General features: G+C 40.6%; 1 protein-coding gene and 1 long non-coding RNA gene across 2 annotated transcripts; both read left to right on the top strand.

The window, feature by feature from the left end:
* The first annotated feature begins 45 nt into the window (after positions 1 to 45).
* Positions 46 to 14,863, top strand: LOC147909687 (uncharacterized). The gene is made up of 2 exons (XR_015545100.1): positions 46 to 5,211; positions 5,586 to 14,863. It is a non-coding gene; the product is annotated as an uncharacterized LOC147909687 (long non-coding RNA).
* Positions 14,864 to 21,670: 6,807 nt separating this feature from the next.
* On the top strand, positions 21,671 to 22,435 carry LOC147909686 (uncharacterized). The gene has a single exon (XM_087406148.1). It carries the CDS (start codon positions 21,671 to 21,673, stop codon positions 22,433 to 22,435), a length of 765 nt encoding a protein of 254 aa, XP_087262274.1.
* The last annotated feature ends 1,433 nt before the right edge of the window (positions 22,436 to 23,868 follow it).

Below are 23,868 nucleotides of genomic sequence, written 5' to 3'. Positions count from 1 at the left end.
AATGACTGCGCGAGCGAGGACGATAAATGACTGAGTTTCGACAACCACTGCAGGAAGGAATGCGTCCCGTTCATCATTTACGCTGACCTGGAGTGTGCATTGGAAAAGACGGATGGGAATCCTGAATCAGCTACACGTATCATCACAACGTGTTTATTATTGGATACTACGTGCACTGTTCGTACGACAGCTCACTGTCGGACTATCGTTTTCGCCGTGATAAGGACTGTATAGCATGATTTATGGAAGAATTCAGAAATTTGGTGTACAGTGTATAGTCTATAATTTCGGCTAACGTACCCATGGTAGATTTCACGCGAGACGATTGGTAAAAATTTAACAGCGCCACGCATTGTCACGTGTGCGAGAAATCGTTTGCGATACGCGATCACTGTCACTTAAGCGGGCGATACAGAGGCCCCGCGCACTTAAATGTAATCTAAATTATAGGGATGTAATCTAAATTATAGGGATTCGCATTGCATACCCGGAGATTTCCATAATTTATCAGGCTGCGATGCGCATTTCGTCATCAAGGAAATTGCCACTGTGTACAAAGGATGCATTGATCTTTTATCGATAACTAAAGAAAAATATATCTCGTTTTCTAAACATGTCAATAGCCAAAATTGATAAAAAAATTGTGTAAAATTATTATATATTTATAGATTCATTTAGATTTCTCGTCTCAAACTTGGACAAATTGGCATCTTTTCTTAGTAAAGATAAGCTACAGATGCTGTAATACGAATTTTCCAATTTATCAGAAGAAAATTTTAATCTCTTGACACGAAAGGGCGTCTTTCCATATGAGTACGTTGACTGTGTCGAACAATTGGAGGAGCTGTATTTGCCGCCTCATAAGTCATTTTACAATTCATTGACAGACGACACGGTATTTGAGAACGTTTACGCGTACGCCCTCAACAGTGTGGCAGTAGTTCTCCATCCGGACACTCGGTGAATATAGCGACTTATATCTGAAAATGGACGTATTGTTGGCCGAAATTTTTGAAAATTTCCGCGACAGTTGCGTCGCGAATTATGAGCTCGATCCCGCGTATTATTATACCTTATCGGGCTTCAGACGTCGGGATGAGACGTCATGTTAAAGCACACGGATGTAAGATTTGAACTGCTCACAGACATTGATATAGTTATGTTTACCGAGCGCGGTATACGCGGTGGTCTGAGTCAGTGTTCGAACAGATACGCGCGAACCAACAACAAATACCATCTTACGATCTATAGAAACCGTTATCGTACTTGATGTACTATGACGTCAACAATCTGTACGCTGGGTGTTAACTATTGCCTTATGCCGATTTTCGATGAGTCAACGACGTACAAAATTTTGATTTTATGATCCTCGCGTTGGATTCACAACAACAGGTTATATTCTCGAGGCGGACGCGGAATATCCGCAACATCTTTATAATGCGCACTGACCTACCATTCTGTTCGACACGCAAGAAACCATCGGCAAGCGCGATGACAAGCTCCTCACAACATTATGCGATAAACATTACGTCATACATTACTGTAACCTGCAGCAGTGTATTCACGGTCTCTGTATCACAAAGATTCACCGTATATTGGAATTCGCGAAATCTCCATGGCTACGCAATTATATAAAATTAAATACAAAATTTAAAATTTTGACCGAAAATGATTTTGAAAAAAATTTATACAAACTTATATGAATAACACGGTATTTGGCAAAACCATGGAGAACGTATGCGATCGCGTCGACGTAAAGTTATTAACACAATAGGAAGATAGATACGGTGCTGAAGCAATAATCGCGAAACCAAATTTCCACAGCCGTAGCGTTTTTTCGGAGAATCTGATCGCGATAGAATTGTGTAAGTTCGAGGTGAAGTTTGATAAACCAATATACGTGGTATGTGCATCTTCAACATATCCAAGATGTGTTCGTATGAATTTTACCACGAGTACATGGACGAATACAACGCTGTTTCGCGAAAAATGCAAAATTATGTATATACTGATACTGATAGCCTCATTTATCATATAAAATGCTACGATATCTACGATATCATGCGATATAAGTAAATTCGACACGAGCGATTATCTGATGGACAACGCGGCATGCCTCTCGCGAATAAAAAAGTTTTTGATCTTATGAAAGACAAGAACAATGGTGCCATCATGACTAAATTCGTTGGACTTAGAGCGAAAATGTATACCTTGCGTGTAGAAGGAAAGAAGGATACGAAGAAAACAAAGGGCGTTAAGAGTATAAGATCTAAATTGCACGAGGTATACACGATATCAGAAACAAAAATCGCTCTAAGTCCATACAACGATAAGCAGTATATCGTGCCAGATTCCACCGACACGCTGCCATAGGAGCATTATCGATGTAAATAAAACATTTGTATTGTATAGTATGTTTAATATGTATATAACATGTAAAATATGTATAATATATACAGGTATGCTATGTATAACATGTATAATATGTAAGTTTTACAACACATTGTCTTTATGTATCCACGAATTGTATGAATTGTCAAATCCCAACCATTTCACGTAAACTTCGTTCCTCCTCTTGCGCAACACTTTTTCTACGAGATACAGAATTAGCAACGCTATGCAATTCATATTCATAGAATCTTCCAACAATAGGTTCTCCGTAAGAATCTTCCAGAAGATACGTCACAGGATTAGTTTGTGGATTACTTTGATAATTTTAAACATCTCCCTGCTCCAATTCGGCGTATAACCTTTACCAAAAACTGTCTTGAATTTGCTCACACGTACCGAATCACCCATTTTATATCGCGCGGGGAACAATCTTTACGCGATTGTAAACCATGGTTAAGAGCCTGTCGGCGATTGCGGGGATAACGTCGACGGAACGCATATCAATAGTTCGATACTTGCGCTTATTGTAATTTGATATGAGACGCGACAGAATGTCATTTGTAATCAGAATGATTCATTTGTAATTTCCATTGTGCGTAAATTGTTTCCACATTCTTCAACATACGAAACCGTTCGACGACCGAGGCCTTCATTACGGAATATGTAGAATAATGGTTGATGTTGTGCTTCTGCACATCCGAGTTGTAAAATTCCTTTCCTCTGTCAGTATGCAAATTGTTCGGACATCTTCCATCTCGAATTATCTTTGCGATCGCCTTCGTCACTTCATTCCTGCTCTTGGCTTTGAGCGGCTCGGCCCATGCTTATTCAGCACGTGTATAACGGTGAACATGTAGTGATACCCTCTGTTGAATCGCGTATAACGCATCATGACCATATCCGCCTGCCACAGGTCATCGTATCCGTGTACTATGACGTGTTTTCGAGAAAATTTTCTTCTCGTCGGAATATATAATTCATCAACCAGCAGACGTTTTTCAAGCATTGCGGATAATTATTCGGCACGATGCATTTCTCGAATCATCTTTTCAAGTTCATTTAGCATAATCTGTACATTATTTTATATGATAAGTCAATAAGTTCTTAGAAAATCTGTCAGAGGCACTCGTAGTGTCATGTCACATTACTTTTTGACAAATAGCAGCTGTCTGTCAGCAATCTTTCAGCTGATTACTGTCAAATTTTGAACGGAATTCATCGCGTGGTTTCATTTCTGTAGACGATTAAAGCGAACAACCTTTATATTTTTTGCAAAATGGAAAAAAACGAGTTTCGTGCAGTGACATCTATATATGAAAGATTTAACGCCGAAAGAAATCAAAGCCGAGTTGGATAATGTTCATAGCACATCTGCACTAGCGTTTATAACCGTATATATTTGGATGAATTTAAACGTGGTCGTACATCCACATATGATGCACCTCGATCGGGATGTCCAATTGAGGTTGCTATGCCAGAAATCATCGATGAAATCCATGATATTGTTTTGACTGATCGACGAAAGTGCGTGAGTTTGTTGAGGCCACAGGCATATCACATGGCACAGTGATTTCAATTTTGCACGAACAATTGGGTATGAAAAAGCTATCGGCGAGGTGGGTGCCGCGTTTGCTCACTGTGGACCATAAGCGCGACCGTGTGACGATTTCAAAACAATGTTTGGAGATGTTTCAACGTAATCCAGATGAATTTCTACGTCGATTCATTACTGTGGACGAAACATGGATCCATTACTTCATATTCGAGACGAAGGAACAGTCAAAACAATGGACCAAACAATTCACCAAATGAACCAGTTCCGAAGAAGGCGAAGACCGTGAAGTCGGCCGGAAAGGTGATGGCCACAGTTTTTTTGAATGCACGCGGTATAATTCATATTGATTACCTTCTGTCGAAGCAAATGATCAATGGCGATTACTAGGCAGCCTTATTACACCGTTTCAACAACATTTTAAAGAAAAAACGTCTCCATTTGGCGAAGAAGAAAATGCTCTTTCATCAAGACAATGCACGGATTCACACGTGCCCGGCACCGATGACCAAATTCAACGAATTCCGCTACGAATTGCTTTCCCATCCAGCATATTCGTCAGATTTAGCTCCCTGCGATTATTTCCTGTTTCCAAACCTGAAGAAATGGTTCGGAGGAAAGAAATTTATCATCAGAGAGCAGCTCATCGCCGAAACAGAAGCTTATTTTGAAAGGTTGGACAAATCATATTATTCGGTTTGAAAAAGTTGAAGAATCGTTGGATCAAGTGTATCGAGCTGAAAAGAGATTATGTTGAGAAATAAAAATGAATCGATCAAAAGAAAAATGTGTTTTACTATGTTTCTCTAAAAACTTATTGACTTTCCCTGTATAAAGAATAATAATACTAATGTAAAAATATAATTGTGTTTTAGATGATGAATCACAGGATTCTGCTCATATACGTATATTGTGGAGCTCCCTTATTCCAGCACATAAGTTTTAAAAAGTTAGCAAAAAAATCAGTAAGTTTATGCAAAAAATAACGAAATGTTACTTTTTAGAGAAAATGAAGAAGAATAAGAGAAGGAGGAGGAGGAGGAGAAGGAGGAGGAGGAGGAAGAAGTTATAGAGGAGAGAGAAGAGGAAGAGGAGGAGGAAGGGGAAGCGGATAACAGGCAGTAAAATTTCGGTGGTGGAATCCGGTAATATCGCAGAGATAGAAGAGACACAAGAAGCTTTGAAGAGAAAAGAAGACATGAATGAAAGAGAGAAAGAGGGGGAAGAGGAGGAAGAAGAAGCTAGATACTATGCTCATGATGTTGAAGGTAATAATATTTCACTAAATTTTTTATATATTTTTCTCGTAATTGTATTCTCATTTTTTTATTAAATATATTCGAATTTTTTATTAAATATTTCATATACGCCGTCCGAATAATATAAATCAATCGAATAGATATTCCGGAGATTTTTACGCGAATAAACAAAGCAACTAAAGGTGAGTTACTTTAATATGCTAAACGCAGTCACTCTTCGAATGTGTAACAAAAGACGCATGATATTTACTTATATACGATATATATTAATATTGTAACTATAAACATTTTCGTAATTTCAAATCATCACAATCTGACATAATATTTTAACATAATTTATTTTATCGGTATCAATATATAATAAGATTTGCTTAATTTTTCAGTACAAACCGGTAGTGGTGCCGGCAGAGATGACGCCGAACTAATAAACGAAAGAGAGAAGAATCCTGCTGACAACGAGCATCGTCATCATCATCATCATCATCATCATCATCATCATCATCATCATCATCAACATCAGCAGCAACAGCATCAACAGTGTCATCATCACCATCAGCAGCAGCATCATCGATACGAGGTTGGCGAATAATTTAATTTCCTTGAATTACGGGCGGAAAACTCGCAACGTTTCAGAAATTTCGGCATTCTCGAAAGAGAGGCAAGTTTTGCGATATGGCCAATATCCGAAGGCGCGAATATCGTTCGCAGGTTGGAAAACGCGTGATCTCCGCGAAATCTATGCGTATGTGATACGTTCGTGCGAACCGAGCGATTACGTAGGAATATCGTTCGATTCGACGAATCTAGCGCATGATTCGGCAGGATTATCGCTTCGTCCTTAACTTCCGAGGATATATGGGGACTCGCAAATTCGGTAGCTCAAAGTGCCAGCGGATTCGATATTGCGAAAAATTTCGATATGTGTTTTTAACATCGCGGCACCTGCGGTTCGTAGCCGCAAGTCAAATCGTCTAACGCGCGAAGACGTAGAAAAACGCACGATTTTGCAATTATAATAATTTGGATAATTTGGATTTTCCACGTTCCCTTGTAGTGCATTGCGAACGTAGAAATCTATGTATGGATAAGTTCCATGAAAAATGAAACTGCATAAGACAACAGAGTTCCTTGTTACAATCCGAATTTGCGAGAGAACTAACTAACGAGGAACGCTGGAGTCACAATTCCTGAGGAGGGATGCGGAATTCGCGAAATTGAGCGTTTTCAACGGTATCTTGCTGCCGAAAATATTGCTATAATGGTGTACAATTTTAGCACTTTCGGACGCGGCGAGAATCCGTTAGTTGCGCGTTACTTGCCTCTCTAGGGCGTGAGCCCTCTATTAGATGAAATATAATGTATTACGAACGTAGGCGTCATTATAATTCGATATTGAATGTAAAAGCTGCTGGCTCTCGTGGGGGATATTGCGTTGCGTGTAACATGAGCTATCGTAAAGATAGAAGTCATCGCACGAAAAAAATGCCCACGCCGTTACGCCACTTTGTCGTGCAAATCCCCGATTCGCGACGCGAGCCTAATTAGGTGCCTAAGCGTTTGCGAAACGGTAAAAATTTGTAACAATTGCGGGCGATTCATAAAGTCAAAATCGAGACACGAATGTGAAACAGTGTATAAAACTTGCCGATCGATGCGATCTTCGATGCAAAGTCGTTACCGAGAATCCGAGGGAAGATACGAGTGGTACGACGATATAGGAAGAAACTGCACGCAGGGGCGAGAATCCGAAGGTAGAGCAAATTATAAATACAAAAGAGATCGCGTCGCGTTCGTGTTCTACGATTTCGAAACGCAACGAGACATGTGAAGGAACCGAAAATGTACAAATTCACGTTCCAACTCTTTGCGTCGCACAACAAATTTATGAAACATGTGCGGCAATAAAGGATATGTTGGTACGATGTCGTTGGTGCGGAGTATGCAAGTTTATATTTCGAAATGATCTGGTTAAACAATTCATTAATCTCGTAACGCGAACAACAAAATGTTTTAAAAAGATCATTTGTATAGTACATAATGTGAAAACGTTCGACGCGCAATTCATTTCGAAATATTTAGTCGAACTCGGAAATTACGAAAGAACCGCGAGTTATTTTAAACGGGACGAAAATTATCGTGATGTCGGTCGGGAACACTAAATTTATAGATAGCGTAAATTATTATTTGCCGATGCGATTATCTGATTTGCCCAAAGCTTTCGGACTAAAGGATACATTGGATAAAGGCGTCTTTCCCCATTTACTTAATACAAAGGCGAATCAAATATACATCGGTCCGATACCCGACCTATCGGGTAGCGATGTTTCCTATGCGACCACTGAAAAACATATCGCGTGGGTCGAGAGAATCGGACGATATTATTCTCCCGATCAAATGAAGCCCGAAGAACGGTTTACGAAATGGTACGAGAAAATGATACGGTCAAACTGTATTTTTAATTTTCAACTCAAAATTGTTAAATATTGCTGTAACGATGTAGATATTCTCCGTCGCTCGTGCATGACGTTTAGAAAGATCTTTCTAGAATGCGATAATGTATGTCCGTTCGAGGATGCACAACTATCGCTTCTTCGTGCATAAAAGTTTTTCGCAAAAACTTTTTGCTCTTTGTATCCGTATGTGTTGAAAACGGATGCTTTCCCGTATGGTCACCCCGATATTTATATCGGAAAGGAGTGTAGCGAATTAATCGGTAAAGCGCCAAATATTAATTTTGACTCTGTCGAGGGTCTTGTACGGTGTAAAGTACTCCCACCGCATAATCTATTTCACTCGGTATTTCCGTATAAGATAAAAGAAAAGTTGCTTTTCGTCCTGTGTCGGAGCTGCTGCGAAACATTCTCGCAGGTAACGTGCACTCACAATCGTCCCGAAGAGCGTGAATTCGAAGTACCTGGGTATCCTGTGAATTACGCAAAGCCATCAAGAAGGGGTATCTTGTGACGAGCGTGAGTGAAATTTGGCAATATAAAGTCACGCATTGATGATCGATCCCAATACACGGCGAGAAAGATTGTTCGCCGAATATAAATATATTTTTACAATTAAACAGGAAGCTAGCGGATGGTCGAACGAATACGGGGACAACGATGTCGAGGTACGATATCTGAAGGAATACGAAAAAACTGAGGGTATCATTCTCGACAGAAATAACATTGCACGGAATCCGCTTGGTTTACGCTCGGTCGCTAAGCTTTATCTAAATTTATTTTGGGGAAAATTCGGCCACCAATCTGCCATCAAACCAATCTGCCTAATACCGAGATCGTAAAATCCTACCAACGTCTGATGACTTTACTTACGAGTTCGGAGCATGAGATAATCGATATATTGCCCGTCAATGACGAGATAATATATATGTTTCGTGGCGGCTACGCGAAGAGGAGATCGTGGGCTTCCCCAATAACGAACGTCGTGGCAAATACGACTGCGTTAGCGTGATTAAAATTATATGAATATTTAGAAAAATTAGATAGAAAAATTAGCGTGTTTTATATTACGATATTGACGTGTACATACTTAAGTACAAGTAATCCGAATGAGTACGAACCGTGTATGGGTAATTTTCTGGGCGATATGATGGACGAACTCGAGAGCTACGGTTGCGGAAGTTATATCGAGTCGTTCGTTTCGGGTGGCTCAAAATTTTACGCGTATATCGTTCGGACACCAGAGAGACGTACACATAAAATCTGTAAAATAAAGGATATAAAATTTAATTATAAAAATTCGTTAATTTTAAACTTTAATAATATTAAGAAATTAATAGTAGAAAATGAGAGAGAAAGGCAAGAAGCAAGAGAAGAAACGAAGTAGTCGACGACAAATTTGCGTTTTTACTGCAATTCGCATTCATGAAATTGTAACGCGAAATGAAATAAAGTCATGTGCGGTTAACGTAAATATGGTAAAACGTAGATTTATCAATAATTATTATTCTTTTCTTTACGGCTTCATAGATGAATAACCCTCTTCTTGCTTAAGCTTTCTCTTTCATTTTAATATAGAAATGTCATCCAGTTTTCCGCCGATTAGGTATACATTTAGGTCATTAAAATGTAAAATTGTAATGCATTATTTTGTAAAATAAAATATGAATATTATTGTTAAATCTTTTAGTAATTAGAAATTTTATTGTACTTTAATATCGTGAATAATGTAAATAATGTAAAATATTTTCACGATATGAAATTGAATAGTAAAGCAAGGCGGGTTCTAACCATGGGGCTAGAGGGGAGCGCGGGGGGTACTCGTAGATGCGGGGGATGCTCGTAACGCAGGGAAGGAGGGAGAAAAGGTCCCAGCGCTATTGATGTAAGGACCCCGGTCCTTATTTATTGCCGCCGCTCTGTCTCCAAAAATGCAATAAAGGCTTGCATACACTTACCGCATCTGTTACTATCATCACTGACTACAATTTGTTTTTTTCTTACGTTTCATCTTTTCCGCCGCCGCCGCATTGTCACTCTCGTTATATCTTCATGCATGCAAACATATTTTATTATACGTTTTTATTTAAAAAGAGAACGCTTAATATGTCGTGACAGTACCGTCGAAGATGCTCGCATAATTTAGCAGCGCAGAAATAAAAAGGGAACAAATAGATGCGAAATCTGAGTAATACAATTTGCATATATTTTTCATGCTACATAAAAATGTTATTATAATAAAAAAATCTTAATTAAAATTTAAAAAAATTTAAATATAGAATGAGACGCTGTCGTTTCTGTAAAACAAAAGCGTTAGCATGCAACATATAAGAAGAGAAATTTAAATATATAATAAATATATAATAAATTTATGATACTTACAATTCCAATCTTCCGGCTCCGGATCAGGCTCGTACGGTCGGAGGCCGAACAGTTCGGCTAGGAAGAAGTCGCTTTCCTCCCATATATCAAGTTGTTCCTCCTGGTTCCGCTATCTCTCACCTCGTATCGTTTGCCACGCAACAATGTTTATGAAATCTCTGATTTGCACGCAAAATCGAGGTATACCCTGAAAAATGGACAAAATGAATTTAAAAGAAAAAAGAAAAAAAATAGAAAATAAATCTATTTGTTATACTTACTGAAGGGATAATTTGCACCCCCACCTCGTTTCGCAACTGCAATCGGACTTGCGGCTCGTTATCTACCATAAGGTACTGAAAAAAAATAAAAAAAAACGTTAGAAGCGCAAAATCACTAAAATGTTTGGTACAAAAAAACAACTTACTCTTTCCACGGGATACTCATATCGGATTTGAATAAAATCCCGTAAATTACTCATTGTTGAAAAAATATTCTGAAAAAAAATCGACAAAATTTTTTTAAAAAATCGCAATATTATTAGGTGTTGGAATTAATTCGTAGCGTTTTTAATGAAAGAATGTTATTTATTTCACATGAGCATTAAAAAATACATTAATGAAAGTACTTCCCATCACTTGTAAAACGCTACGAATTAATTCCAACACCTAATACTTTCACTATCACTTTCACTATCACAGTCACTTAATAAATGTGTAAAAGTATTGTACTATTTAGCGTTAATGTACAATATTTTTACATTTTGGGAAAAAAATCACTCACGTTATACTAAACTCTTCTTAGTTAGACTCGCACGAGAATTCAGCAAAGACTGACGCTGAAAAGCATCTTTTGCCATAGCGAGGCTATCTAAGAAACATTTGCGCTGCATATGAAACATAAAATCATGTTACAGAAAGGAAGAATAGAATCCTTTTTTTTTTTCGATACAGTTTTTTCAATACAGTTTTTCTTGACGAGACAAAGGAAGTAAAAGAAAACACATACGTAATAATGCGAACAAAAAAATGCATATTCACATCTTATTACACTGGTTTTCGTATTTATTAAAAACTAAAGCTAATAGTTTGCAGCGTTCGAATGCGATCGGTGGCTCAAACATCGTTAGCAGCGCTTTCTGAAAAAAAAATTTTTTAACCATAATTCGCTTTTTAGCAGAGAATAAAATGCATTAGTACTAGTTACTCTAAATACGATACCTTATGACTTATATTTTGATGACATTGATGATGATAAGCAACACGTGATTTTGATGCTTTTTCATCAGGACATTCCCAATATCTCGCTTTTTCCTCGATGGTGGTGGATTTGGCGGACCTGGTGACAAGGGACGGTATCCCCTTGCGCTGGATCGATTTTCAACGTATACCTGTATATTCTTTTACTCGATCCATGTCTTATCGTAACTAATATTTACGATTGAATAATCGCGCTATATACTATTTATATATAACTATATACACAGTGAGACAAATATGTTCCCGGACAGCCTGAAAATCATAATTGAAACAACAATATGCATATTTTTTGGTTTTATTATTTAAAATATTCTCCTCTGGCGTCAATACACTTGTTATAGCGATTCAATAGTGATTCAAATGCATGTTCTAGGTCTCTCTCAATTTGCGGAATTGCCTCTAGTGCCTGTGTAGAAGCTGATTGGATGGTCGGAATGTCATCAAAAAAGCGTCCTTTCAATTTCAATTTCAATTTTGGGAATAATGAGAAGTCGCAGGGGGCCAAATCAGGTGAATACGGTGGATGGTTTAACACAGAGACACGATTTCGAGCCAAACATTGACGGACAATCAATGAAGTGTGACTCGGTGCATTATCATGCAACAAAGACCAATCTTCTGAATCACGATATTCGGGACGAATACGATGAATTCTGCCCATCAATCGCTTTAAAACTTCGAGATAATATGCACCAGTAATTGTTTGGCCAGTTGGAAAACTCTTTGTGAATAATACCTTTGCTATCAAAGAATGTGATGAGCATTGTCTTGATTTTTGATGGAACTTTTCATATTTTTTTTGCTTGTGGTGAATTTTTTGACTTCCATTCTGCACTTTGACGCTTAGTTTCTGGATCATATTGAAAGCACCATGTTTCATCAACCGTAACAATTGATTTTAGGAAGTTTGGATTATTTTCTGCGGCTGCAACGATGTCTCTGGAATAATTGATTCTCGCTGATTTTTGATCGCTTCTTAATGTGTGTGGAACAAACTTCGCACAAACCTTCGTTTTACCCAAATCTTCATGTAATATGGTTCGAATCGTTTCTCTACTGATATTTAAAGCTCCTCCATCATTTTTAGTGATGCATTGCGATCGTTTGCAAAATCACGTACTTTTTCGATCATTTCGGGTGTTCGAACCAAAATTGGCCGTCCTGATTTTTTGTCATCTTCAAGGGTCTCTCTGCCTTCCAAAAAACGCTTATGCCATTCAAAAACAGCTGTACGACCTAAACATTGACTGCCGTAAACTTGTTGCATCGATCGGAATGTTTCTGATGCACTTTTACCAAGTTTTGCGTTAAATTTAATCACTGTTCTTTGTTCCATATTAAAATTTCTACCTCGACCAAAATCTTGTTTAACATGAACTGTCATATCTTCATTATATGTCAACCAAAATGAATGAAACTTTGACAGATGATAGCAAAATGTTCAACCTTCAAAATGCATATTTGAACGCACAGATGTCGCCACTGATTGCTGAGATGTGTTCGTGTCCGGGAACATATTTGTCGCACTGTGTATATATTTTTCTGAATTTTTGATTTCTTTTATATTATTATAGATGCATTTTATTTCTAAAATGTAAGAATAGAGAATGGATAATAAACTAGCGCATTTAATAGCGCAAATAATGTGCAATGCTGTGTTACAAAATGTGCAATATTGCAATAGTTATCGGTTACATTCTCGAAGTCGATCTCGAGTATCCACAACATCTACACGACCTGCACATTGACCTGTCCGACGCGCGATAAGCCGGCAAGCGCGAGACTAAACTTTTAGCGACGCTGTACGATAAACAGCGTTACGTCATCCACTACCGCAACCTGCAGCAATGTACTCGTCACGGTCTTCGCGTAACAAAGATTTATCGAGTACTACAATTCGCGCATGGCTTCGCGATTATATTGAGCTCAATACAAATTTCAAGAACTCGCGCTAAAAATTTCGAGAAAAATTTATATAAATTGATGAACAATGCGGTATTCGGTAAAACTATGGAGAATGTGCACAACCACGTTGACGTAAAATTATCAAGAAAATGGGACGAACGGTACGGCGCGGAGACAATGATCGCGAAACCGAATTTCCACAGCCGTAGCATCTTTGCGGAAAATTTGATCGCCGTCGAATTGTGCAAACGCTCGAGGTGAAGTTCAACAAGACGATTTACGTGGGTATGTATATACTCAATATATCGAAAGTCTGCTTGTACGAATTTCATCACTGTTACCATGTATATGTTACCACTGTTTTGCGACAAATGTAAAATTATGTATACACCGACACGGACAGTCTTGTATACAGCGTCGAGTGCGAGGACGTTTACGAGACTACGAGGGACACTACTTATATTTTGAGCCTTGGCAACACTGAATGTCGTCAGGTGCCATCTGACGTTTTCATTACAAAGTTTGATATTTTTGACCACAACCTTCTTCAGAACGTTTTGTTATTTGAGCGCGATTTGTATTGTTTACAGTTACTTGAAAATTGCGTCTCAGCGAAAAAATGGAATTAACTCGTGAAAATTTTCGTGCAATGATTTATTACGACTTTCGACGTGGATTATCAAGACAGGAGTGCATCGATCAACTTACTTCTACTTTTGGCGATAAAGCCCCATCCTTTGCCACTGTGAAACGCTGATATAACGAATTTAATCGTGGTCGCTGTTCGCTCACCGACGAAAGTCGTGAAGGTCATCCAAAATCAGTTGTTATGTCAGAAAACATTGATGCTGTGCAAAAACTAATAATGCAAGATCGTCATGTGACATACTGCGAGATTGAGACAACCTTAGACATTAGTTCCACCAGCATATATAAAATATTGCATGATCATTTAGCCGTGAAAAAGGTTTGTTCTCGTTGGATCTCACATAATCTGACAAAATTTCAAAAAGATGCTCGTGTCGATTGGTGCAAACAAATGCTTAAGAAATACAATGGCGGTGCTTCAAAAGACGTGTATAAGATTGTAAGGTGACGAATCATGGATCTATGCGTATGAGCCGGAAACTAAACAGCAGTCGACTGTATGGGTGTTTCAAGATGAACCAAATCCAACAAAAGTTGTTCGCGCTCGAAGCACTTCGAAACAAATGGTCGCCTGTTTTTTCGGAAAAACTGGTCATGTGGCAACAGTGCCTTTAGAGGAACGTAGAACGGTCAATTCTGAATGATACACAACCATTTGTTTGCCGGAAGTCTTCGGTGAAATAAGGAAAACAAACAAGCACCGCCGGATCATTCTTCATCAAGACAATGCCAGTCACACATCTCGTCTAACAACCGACTATTTGAGCACTCAAAAAATCAAATTAATGGGTCATCCGCCGTACAGTCCTGATTTGGCACCAAATGACTTCTTTTTGTTCCCGAACGTCAAGAATAAATTGCGTGGACAACGATTTTCGTCGGCAGAAGAAGCCGTTGATGCATTCAAAAACCATGTTTTGGAGGTGTCTGAAGCGGAATGGAAAAAATGCTTTGACAAGTGGTTCGAACGCATGCAGAAGTGTATAGATCATAAAGGAGAATATTTTGAAAAACAATAAAGTCATTTTCAATGACAAATTACTGTTTTTTTATTTTTAGGCTCAAAATATAAATAGTGCCCTACGTATGAAACGCGAGATTATATCGCTAGATTCGACACGAGCGATTATCCGATGGACAACGCGTACTATATGCCTCTCGCGAACAAAAAAGTACCCGGTCTGATGAAGAACGAAAATAACAGTGTGATAATGACCGAATTCATTGGTCTCAGAGCGAAGATGTACGCGGTGAGGGTGGACGGCAAGAGAGAAACCAAAAAAGCGAAAGGCGTAAAGAGTAACGTCGTAGCATGAAAGATAACGTTCGACGATTACACGCGGTGTTTGAACGAAGAGATCGAAATGACTCGTCGTCAATCGTGTATACGATTTAAACTGCACGATGTGTACACGATATCCGAATCGAAAATCGCTCTGAGTCCATACGATGATAAACGATACGTCGTACCGGATTCGACGGAGACGTTACCGTGGGGGCATTGGCGGATACCTTTGTAATACAGGGTTGGCCATATTCGATGGAAAGATGTTTTTTTTTCAATCATGGGAAACGTCGTTACTCGATCTAACATCTCTGTCAAAAGTTACAGTGTTTGCCAGATCTTTCCGTCGAATATGGCCAACCCTGTGTGTGTGTGTGTGTGTGTGTGTGTGTGCGTGTGTGTGTGTGTGTGTGTGTGTGTGTGTGTGTGCATGTGCGTGTATCAACATTTATATTACTATTATGTTTTTTCTACATTTTTAAATATTTTCATACAGTGTGCATGTTACTATTATAATTTACACGTAATTTACACGTATTATAATTTACACGCATTTTTTTTACATTTATATAAGTATTACTATTACGTTTTATGTAGTACCATTTATGTATTACTATTATTTTCATTTCATGTGTCGTACATTTATATACGTATTTTATATCTGTATACTGCAAAACGAAGATGAATGGGAAGTAATAAAAAATATACGTTTATATAATTATATTGATATATTTTTTATATATAGAAATAAAATATATCAAAATTTCATCAAATAACATTGTTTTTGTGTATCCATGAATTGTGCGATCCATCGAATCCCAGCCACTTGACGTACACCTTGTTTCCCTTCCTGCGCAGTACTTTCTCCACGAGATACACGTCCGGATGAGTAGCGCGATGCAACTCGTACTTGTAGAAACTCTTTGTGAATAATACCTTTGCTATCAAAGAATGTGATGAGCATTGTCTTGATTTTTGATGGAACTTTTCGTACTCTTTTTGCTTGTGGTGAATTTTTTGACTTCCATTCCGCATTTTGACGCTTAGTTTCTGGATCATATTGAACGCTCCAGCGATGGATTTTCCGCGATAAATCCTCAATATATCCTCAAGTAAATAGGTTACAGGATTGGTACGCTGCACCTTAACGATCGTAAACACGGTGGTCCAATTTGGCATGTAACTTTTCTCAAAAATCGTCTTGTACTTGCTCACGCGTACCGAATCGCCTACTTTGAATTTTGCAGGACCCGCGATCTTTATCGCGCTGTACACCGTGTCCAAGAGTCTTTCGGCGATCGCGGGAGTTACTTCGGCGGGTCGCATGCCGATGGTGCGATGCTTGCGCGTAATCTAATAGGAGACGCGGCAGCTTGTCGACCCACTTGTAATTGCCGTTGAGCGTAAACATCTTCCACATGTCGTTCTTGAACGTCCGATTGAACCGCTCGACCACTGACACTTTCAACGTCGAATGTGTGGAATAGTGATAAACATCGTGCTTTTTCAAGATTTTCTGCACATCGGCGTTGTAAAACTCTTTCCCCATATCCGTTTGTAAATTTTTCGGACATCTACTCTCTCGAACGATCTCACCGAGCGATAGCGTTAGCTGTATCGCTTCCACCCTTGCTCTTGAGTGGTACGGCCCACGCGCATTTGCTCAACACATCGACGGTGAGTATGTAGTGGTGGCCTCTGTTGAAACCCGAGTACGGGCGCATCTCAACGACATCAGCCTGCCACAGATCGTCGTATCCTCGAACTATGATGCGCCTTCGCGGAAAATTTCTTCTCGCAGAAGCGTGCAATTCCTCGATGAATCGACATCTCTCGGGGCTAATTTTCTCTCTCTGTTTCTCAGATTTCTTTTTCATAATTCGACGCGTAATACATTGAGTACGAGAAAATAATATATTTTTTCTCGCTAATGTTACTTGACTGAATCGTTTCATGGATACGCGATTTAATTTATAATAAGACCAGCTTCGCGAAGTTCCTCGATGATCGACAGCATCTCGTTGTCGTGAGCGTTGTTGCCTGCTCGGTGCGAAGCGTCGAACAATCGTAGACGATCCACCAGCTCGTTGGGATCATCCCAGTGCTTGTAATCGATCGCGTTGTCGTTCAATGTCATTGCATGAGGTAATCCCTTTCCAGATTTCTTCTTCTGTTTCTTGGGTGTGATCGACATCATCGGCGCGATTACGTGTACTTGTATCCCCTGTTGCTTAATAATCGACCCTGCGAATGGTATTTGTGTTTGTGCGCGTTCGTCACCAACAGCATGCTCTTGCACTTATGACATATCGTCTTCCGTGTAGAGAATATCGTCGGGAATTCTCTTGAAAATCAACTCGTAAAGACCAGGTGTACCGGCGTATCGAACGCCGTCGATAATTATGTTGTCCGCGTCATCCATGTCGAAACGTTTATTGCCAAACCATCCTTGTGTAGATAAACGCCGTACACGTGATCTATACCGCTCTCTTTATCTTGCACTCCCCTCAGAACAGCCTCGACGTACTTTTGCCCCAGCGGGCCCAAGCCAGCTCGTAACGCATCTTCCGACGTTTGCAGCTGATTTTGAATTTCGTCGATAGCGAGTTTTTCGTCGTTCCGAAAACGTTCTCCAACAACTCTATCATCGGTATGATTTTGGCACGCGGTGTGAAAGTTATTGGCTGTACATGATCGTGCGATCGATCATTGGATTTATGCAGAGTCGTGGAACGCTCGAACATCTCGTTCGCTTCTTCTCCCTCTTTCTCTTGTTCTTCTTCCTCCTTCCTCTCACGTTTAGAGGCAGTCGTTGCGCGACTCTCTTTTTGTAGCGCGCACGCTGGGGCTGTCGACGAAAAGTTGCAGCGGCTCGATAAGAGGTTTAAAATGTCCAACGCGATGCCCTCCTCGATTCTACCGGTCTTCAGAGCGCGATGTTTCTTGCGGATCGACTCGCTCGTCTTCTCGATCTCCCTCGCGATTTTTTCACGCTCGCGCACATCTGCCATGTTCGTCTCTGGCTAAGTATCGGCAACGATTGGTCACATTACGGTATCACGAACTCGTTAAATTCTTTTCTGTATCGTCCGTTTGTGAGCCCACTGTCTTTGTCTATCACTAGAAATCCATATTTTTGCTGCCAACAGTCGCTGCACAACGTGCAAAATTCATCGTACGACATGTCGGTATTCACATGATCGTTGTAAACATGTTTCAAGTTGGTACCGTCCTGAACAGGATCAGCAGGTTCACATTGTCGCGTATCAGATGTTTAGGTATCTTTGCGTACATCTGACAGAGATAGAACCAGTCGACGTTCGCGTGGCGACCCATCGAAAAGTATTCTCTCACCGCATCCTGCTTGTCGCATGCCACGTCATCAAAGATAAAAATAGAGTTTGGACGCGCCTCGCTCAGTGGAACGACGTCGCTGTTGTTGGAGAACGTAAAGTAACCGATTTCATCGATAGACGTAAACAAATTTTCGAGATATCGATACTTTGGCTGTTGCAACGATTTCGAGTAGACGTACACGTTTTCGAAACGTACGCCGTTCGGGCTCTCGAGAAAGCTTATGAGAATGTTGGTTTTACTACAATTCGACGGGCCGCAAATGATCGCGCGTATAGTACTCGGCAGCATTTCGCCGTGCTTGCGCTTCTCCACGCTGCCTCCCATTCGCGATTTCGCAGTTCGTGACGCGTATCGATAACGGTTGCAGCACGAATTTCATGTTCACACTAAGGCTAGTCGCGCTCTCGAACGACTATTTAAAGGCGCGCGAATTTACGAGTCGCGCAGTAGTAAAATGTATCTCGCGCTGTGTCATCCTTTCGACATTCAGGATTTGAACGCCGAGCAGTTGCAGTATATACCGAAGGTCGTACTCTCTTACGCGTGTACGGTGACTATATCGACTACGTGTGGGACAAGCTTCCGGAATACGTGAAGACGGATTCGGAGATTCGAACGTATCGTCGCTGCGACGAACACTACAATCAGTCGTGGCAGAGGGCACACATCGACGGCACCTAAGATAAAGGACTGTAGCGAATGTCAGCGTCAGACGGCAGTCTGTTGAATCGAGTGATAAACGCGCTTTCTTTCGAGTTACATATTCCGGGTTATTCCAGTTTTGCGGCCCGGGCATTCGGCTTACGAAGCGATTAGCCAGAGGTGACGCGGGCATAAATCCGCTGGACGCGGCGTGCTGAGAACACGACATCGCGGAGCAACGATCTCACCGATAGACACGCGGCAGACAAAGTACTCACCGAGGAGGCGCGGAAACGCGTCACCGCGAGAGATTCGGCTCTGAGCGAGAGAGCCGCCGCTGCTGCTATTTGGATAGCGATGAAAGCCAAGACCAAGATCGGTATGGGCATGAAATCAAAGAAGAAGACGACAACGAGGAAAAAGACAACGAAAAAGCGGATACTTCCAACGGCAAAACGAGGTGGTGCATTACTTTTTCTGCCAATGTTGGGCGCGCTCGGATCCTTGATTGGCGGAGTGGCCAGCGTGGCGAAAGCGGTAAACGATAGCAAAGCCGCGTGACGTCAGCTCGAGGAGCTGCAATGTCACGACCGCGCGATGGAACACGGCCGCGGCCTGTATCTCGCTCCGCACACATTTGGACGCGAACTGTATCACAGTCCCTATAAACGCGGACAGGGTGTAGCAGCGAAGAAAAAAAAAACGCCAAAGAGATGATAAAAATGCCGTCGGGTGCAACTACCAACGTGCAATTGGACGTGCTCGCGAGACGAATGCGCGTACTGTACTTTAGAGGTGTCTTCATGCGTAACGCTTTACCGACGAGCGGGGCGCGCCGAAACGAAAGCGGTATCGTGAATCTGGACGATGCGACCGGGCCTGGTACTCATTGGGTAGCGTACGCCAAGAGGAACCGCGTCGTATACTTTGACAGTTTCGGTAATCTTCGACCGCCCAAGGAACTCGTGCGATATTTCGAGAACGGTGCTACGACGATAGAGTACAATCGTACGTCAGACGTACGATCAGAGCTTCTGCTATCAAATGTGTCTGCGGTTTCTACAAACGGTAGACGCGCGTGAATTTAAAAGGCTTGACGAGGTGCTGTAAAATCTCAGTATTAGTCGAACGCTTTTTCCGTCATGTTGCTAACACTTACGCTGAGCGGGAAGAGCACCGTCCTCGCGGCGAACCTACTACTTTCCCTCCATAGATTTAAGTGACGGCGATTACGAGCTCGGTCTGATGATTTTTGAAACTTATCACACGATACCGAATGTAAACGAATCGAACAATAAATTTTATTTTGGCAAAGACGACGCAGAAATTACAATTCCCGAGGGTTCGTACGAAGTGCGAGACATAAATGAATTTTTGAAACGTACGATTTTACGGAAATGTTCGCACCACGACGCACTTGAAACCGTTGACGTAGTGCGTCGACAACAACAACAACAACAACAACAACAACAACAACAATGACACTGATGATGATAATGGTGAGGGTGGAGAATACCCGATTACGCTCCGCGCAAACTACAACACGATGAGATGCGAGATTAAATGTGCATACAGAATAAACTTTGGCAAGCCCAACAGCATTGGATCGCTGCTGGGATCGTCGTTCTCGTCGAAGCGTATACTGCGACCGCGAAGATGGCACGAATCGGACATGTCGATCAACATAATAAACGTAAACGTTATCCGCGTAGAGTGTAACGTGACCGCGGGCGCGTACAGCAACGGCAAAAGCGCGCACACGATACATGAATTTTCGCCGAACGTGCCACCAGGATATAAGATATCGGAGAGGCTGACGCAGATCATTTACTTGCCGATCACGGCACGGAGCATTACGGATCTAACGATACGCGTCGTCGACCAGAACGGACGATTGCTCGATTTTCGCGGAGAGGAGATCACCGTCAGATTGCACGTGCGACAGCGACAGCGAGCGTGAGATGCTCGTATTGAACGGAGCGGAGCGCACGCAGAGAGATAACGGATTCTTTACAAGGCTGGTAACATCACCGCTTGATAACGCTCGCTTATCCAACTGCGTCAGTAAGAAGAAGCTCAGTGCGTCGAAAGTTAAATTTTTACAATCTTTGGGATTTGCGCAACTTTTGAGATGATTGATATCTTGAATATTACCGGTGAGCCGATCTTTGACGATCGCATCGTCAAGATTGAGACTCACACGTACAACCCGTTCGCTAATACAACATTTGGGTATAGCGACGAAATAAGAATACCCATACAGTAGTAGGATTTGTACACGTTGCCGTGCGAAAGTTTTCTCTACGTCGAAGGAAGATTGACGGTGAAAAAGAAAAACGATCAGATGCCAACGACGCTTGTAAATAATTGTGTGGCGTTCATGTTTGATGAAATTCGATATGAACTGGTGTGGAGATTGACCGCAACCGAAACGTGGGCATAACTAGCACGCTCAAGAATTACGTGTCATTGACCTACGATAAAGCTTTGATTGCGCTGAACGCTGGATGGAACTCTAGATCCGACACGGAGGAAGGACACTTTAATTTTTGCCGCTCAGCATGCTGTTGGGTTTTTGTGAAGATTACAAACGCCTGATTGTCAACGCTCGCCACGAATTAATTTTGATACGAGCATGCAACGACAACAATTGCTTGGTGAGAAATCCTGTGACGGAATCTGAGGTTGAATTATTTAAAGTACAGTGGCGGATGCCTCACATTGCATTAAACGAGGTCAATAAATTATCAATGCTGCGAGCATTGAAAAGCAGTCATTATCTGAGCATGAGTTTTCGCTCGTGGGATCTGTACGAGTATCCTCTGTTACAGAATACGACCAAGCATTCATGGGCCGTCAAAACGGCGACTCAGCTTGAGAAGCCTCGATACGTTATCTTTGCTCTGCAGACCCGTCGAAAGAATATCATGTCACGAGATGGTAGCGTGTTCGACGATTGTAATTTGAGTAACGTGAAACTTTATCTAAATTCGACGTTTTATCCGTACGACGATTTAAATCTGGATTTTGGCAAAAAGAGATACGCCGTTCCATTCGATATGTACGCACGTTTTCGTAGAGCATATTATGGAATCGATTGCTTCGAAACACTACTCAACGTGCTCTCATTTGTCGAGAAAGGGCCTTTTGTGGTCATTGATTGCTCGCGACAAAACAAATCCGTCAAGAGTGCCACTGTGAACGTACGTATAGAATTTGACTGCAAGGAGAATGTGCCCGCAAATACAACAGCTTATTGTCTCATCATACACGATCGTGTAGCTCAGTATAATCCATTGACCAACGTAGTGCGCAAAATCACCTAAATGCACCTCTGACACGATATAAAATCTACGTTACGTAGCAATCGACGTCGCAGTCTTCTCGACAACATGTCCATGCCAACGTTCGTGGATCTGCAAGGATTCATCGTTAACAAGAAATTTATCGTGAAGGAAGTGGCGGTGCTGAAACAGGGGACCGTTTTCACGCATTACATTTTTACGAGTCCCGTGCCATGGAAATTTTTGATAAGATCCGACAGGTCTTGCGCCTCCTGGTTGATTGCTTATCGCCATGGATTGCAATGGGAGGACGGGACGATCCCGTACAACGAGGCGAAACGTCTAATTACGATGGCTGTATTTGAAGATGATGCTGTCGTGTATGTCAAGGAACGCGAGAAACGAACATGGGTGCAGAACTTGCTTCTGGACAATGAGTGAGAAAGCATGTACATCGAGACCTTGGACCAGTTTACGAAGATGGAATCTTTATCTAATCTAGATGTTACTAATATTATACGATGTGGACAACATGTTAAGAATTGCGCGTTACAAAATGTATTGAAAATATATAACTGGTGATTGCAAAAGAATTTTTTAAATAAAAATACGTTAACGTATTTATTATGTATTTCTTTTCCCTTCCTTTGTAATGTATAAACGTATGTACGTGTGTATGTACGTATGTACGATGTATGTACGTATGTATGTACGTATGTATAAACGTATGTACGTATGTATGTACGTATGTACGTATGTATTTATAAACACATGTACGTATGTATGTACGCATGTATCAACGTATGTACGTATGTATAAACGTATGCACGTATGTATAAACGTATGTATAAATGTATGTACGTATGTATGTACGTATGTATAAACGTATGTATGTATGTATAAACGTATGTACGTATGTATAAACGTATGTATAAATGTATGTACGTATGTATGTACGTATGTATAAACGTATGTACGTATGAATGTATGTATGTATGTACGTATGTATAAACGTATGTACGTATGTATAAACGTATGTACGTATGTATGTACGTATGTATAAACGTATGTACGTATATATAAACGTATGTATAAACGTATGTATAAATGTATGTACGTATGTATGTACGTATGTATAAACGTATGTACGTATGAATGTACATATGTATGTACGTATGTATAAACGTATGTACGTATGTATAAACGTATGTACGTATGTATAAACGTATGTATAAACGTATGTATAAACGTATGTATAAACGTATGTATAAACGTATGTACGCATGTATGTACGTATGTATAAACGTATGTATAAACGTGTCGCAACGTGTTCGAAATTCTTAGAAAGAGGGGGAGGACCTGCCTTCTCTCATTCCAGAAGTATTACGCCACAATTTACGCGGATGCAATCAGTCTTGCGATACCCGCTTGTACAAACGGCTGAAAAAATGTATTTCACTAAAGAGAGCAGTGCA

The sequence above is a fragment of the Acromyrmex echinatior genome, chromosome 5, assembly GCF_024713525.1.
Source record: "Acromyrmex echinatior isolate Ae372 chromosome 5, ASM2471352v2, whole genome shotgun sequence".
NCBI classification, from domain to species: domain Eukaryota; kingdom Metazoa; phylum Arthropoda; class Insecta; order Hymenoptera; family Formicidae; genus Acromyrmex; species Acromyrmex echinatior.
Note: the sequence above shows the minus strand (reverse complement) of the source record. Positions and strands in the feature narration are given on the sequence as shown.

Coding starts and splice junctions, on each gene's coding strand:
- LOC147909686 (XM_087406148.1), top strand. CDS start 21,671: ATGCTGTTGGGTTTTTGTGAAGATTACAAACGCCTGATTGTCAACGCT.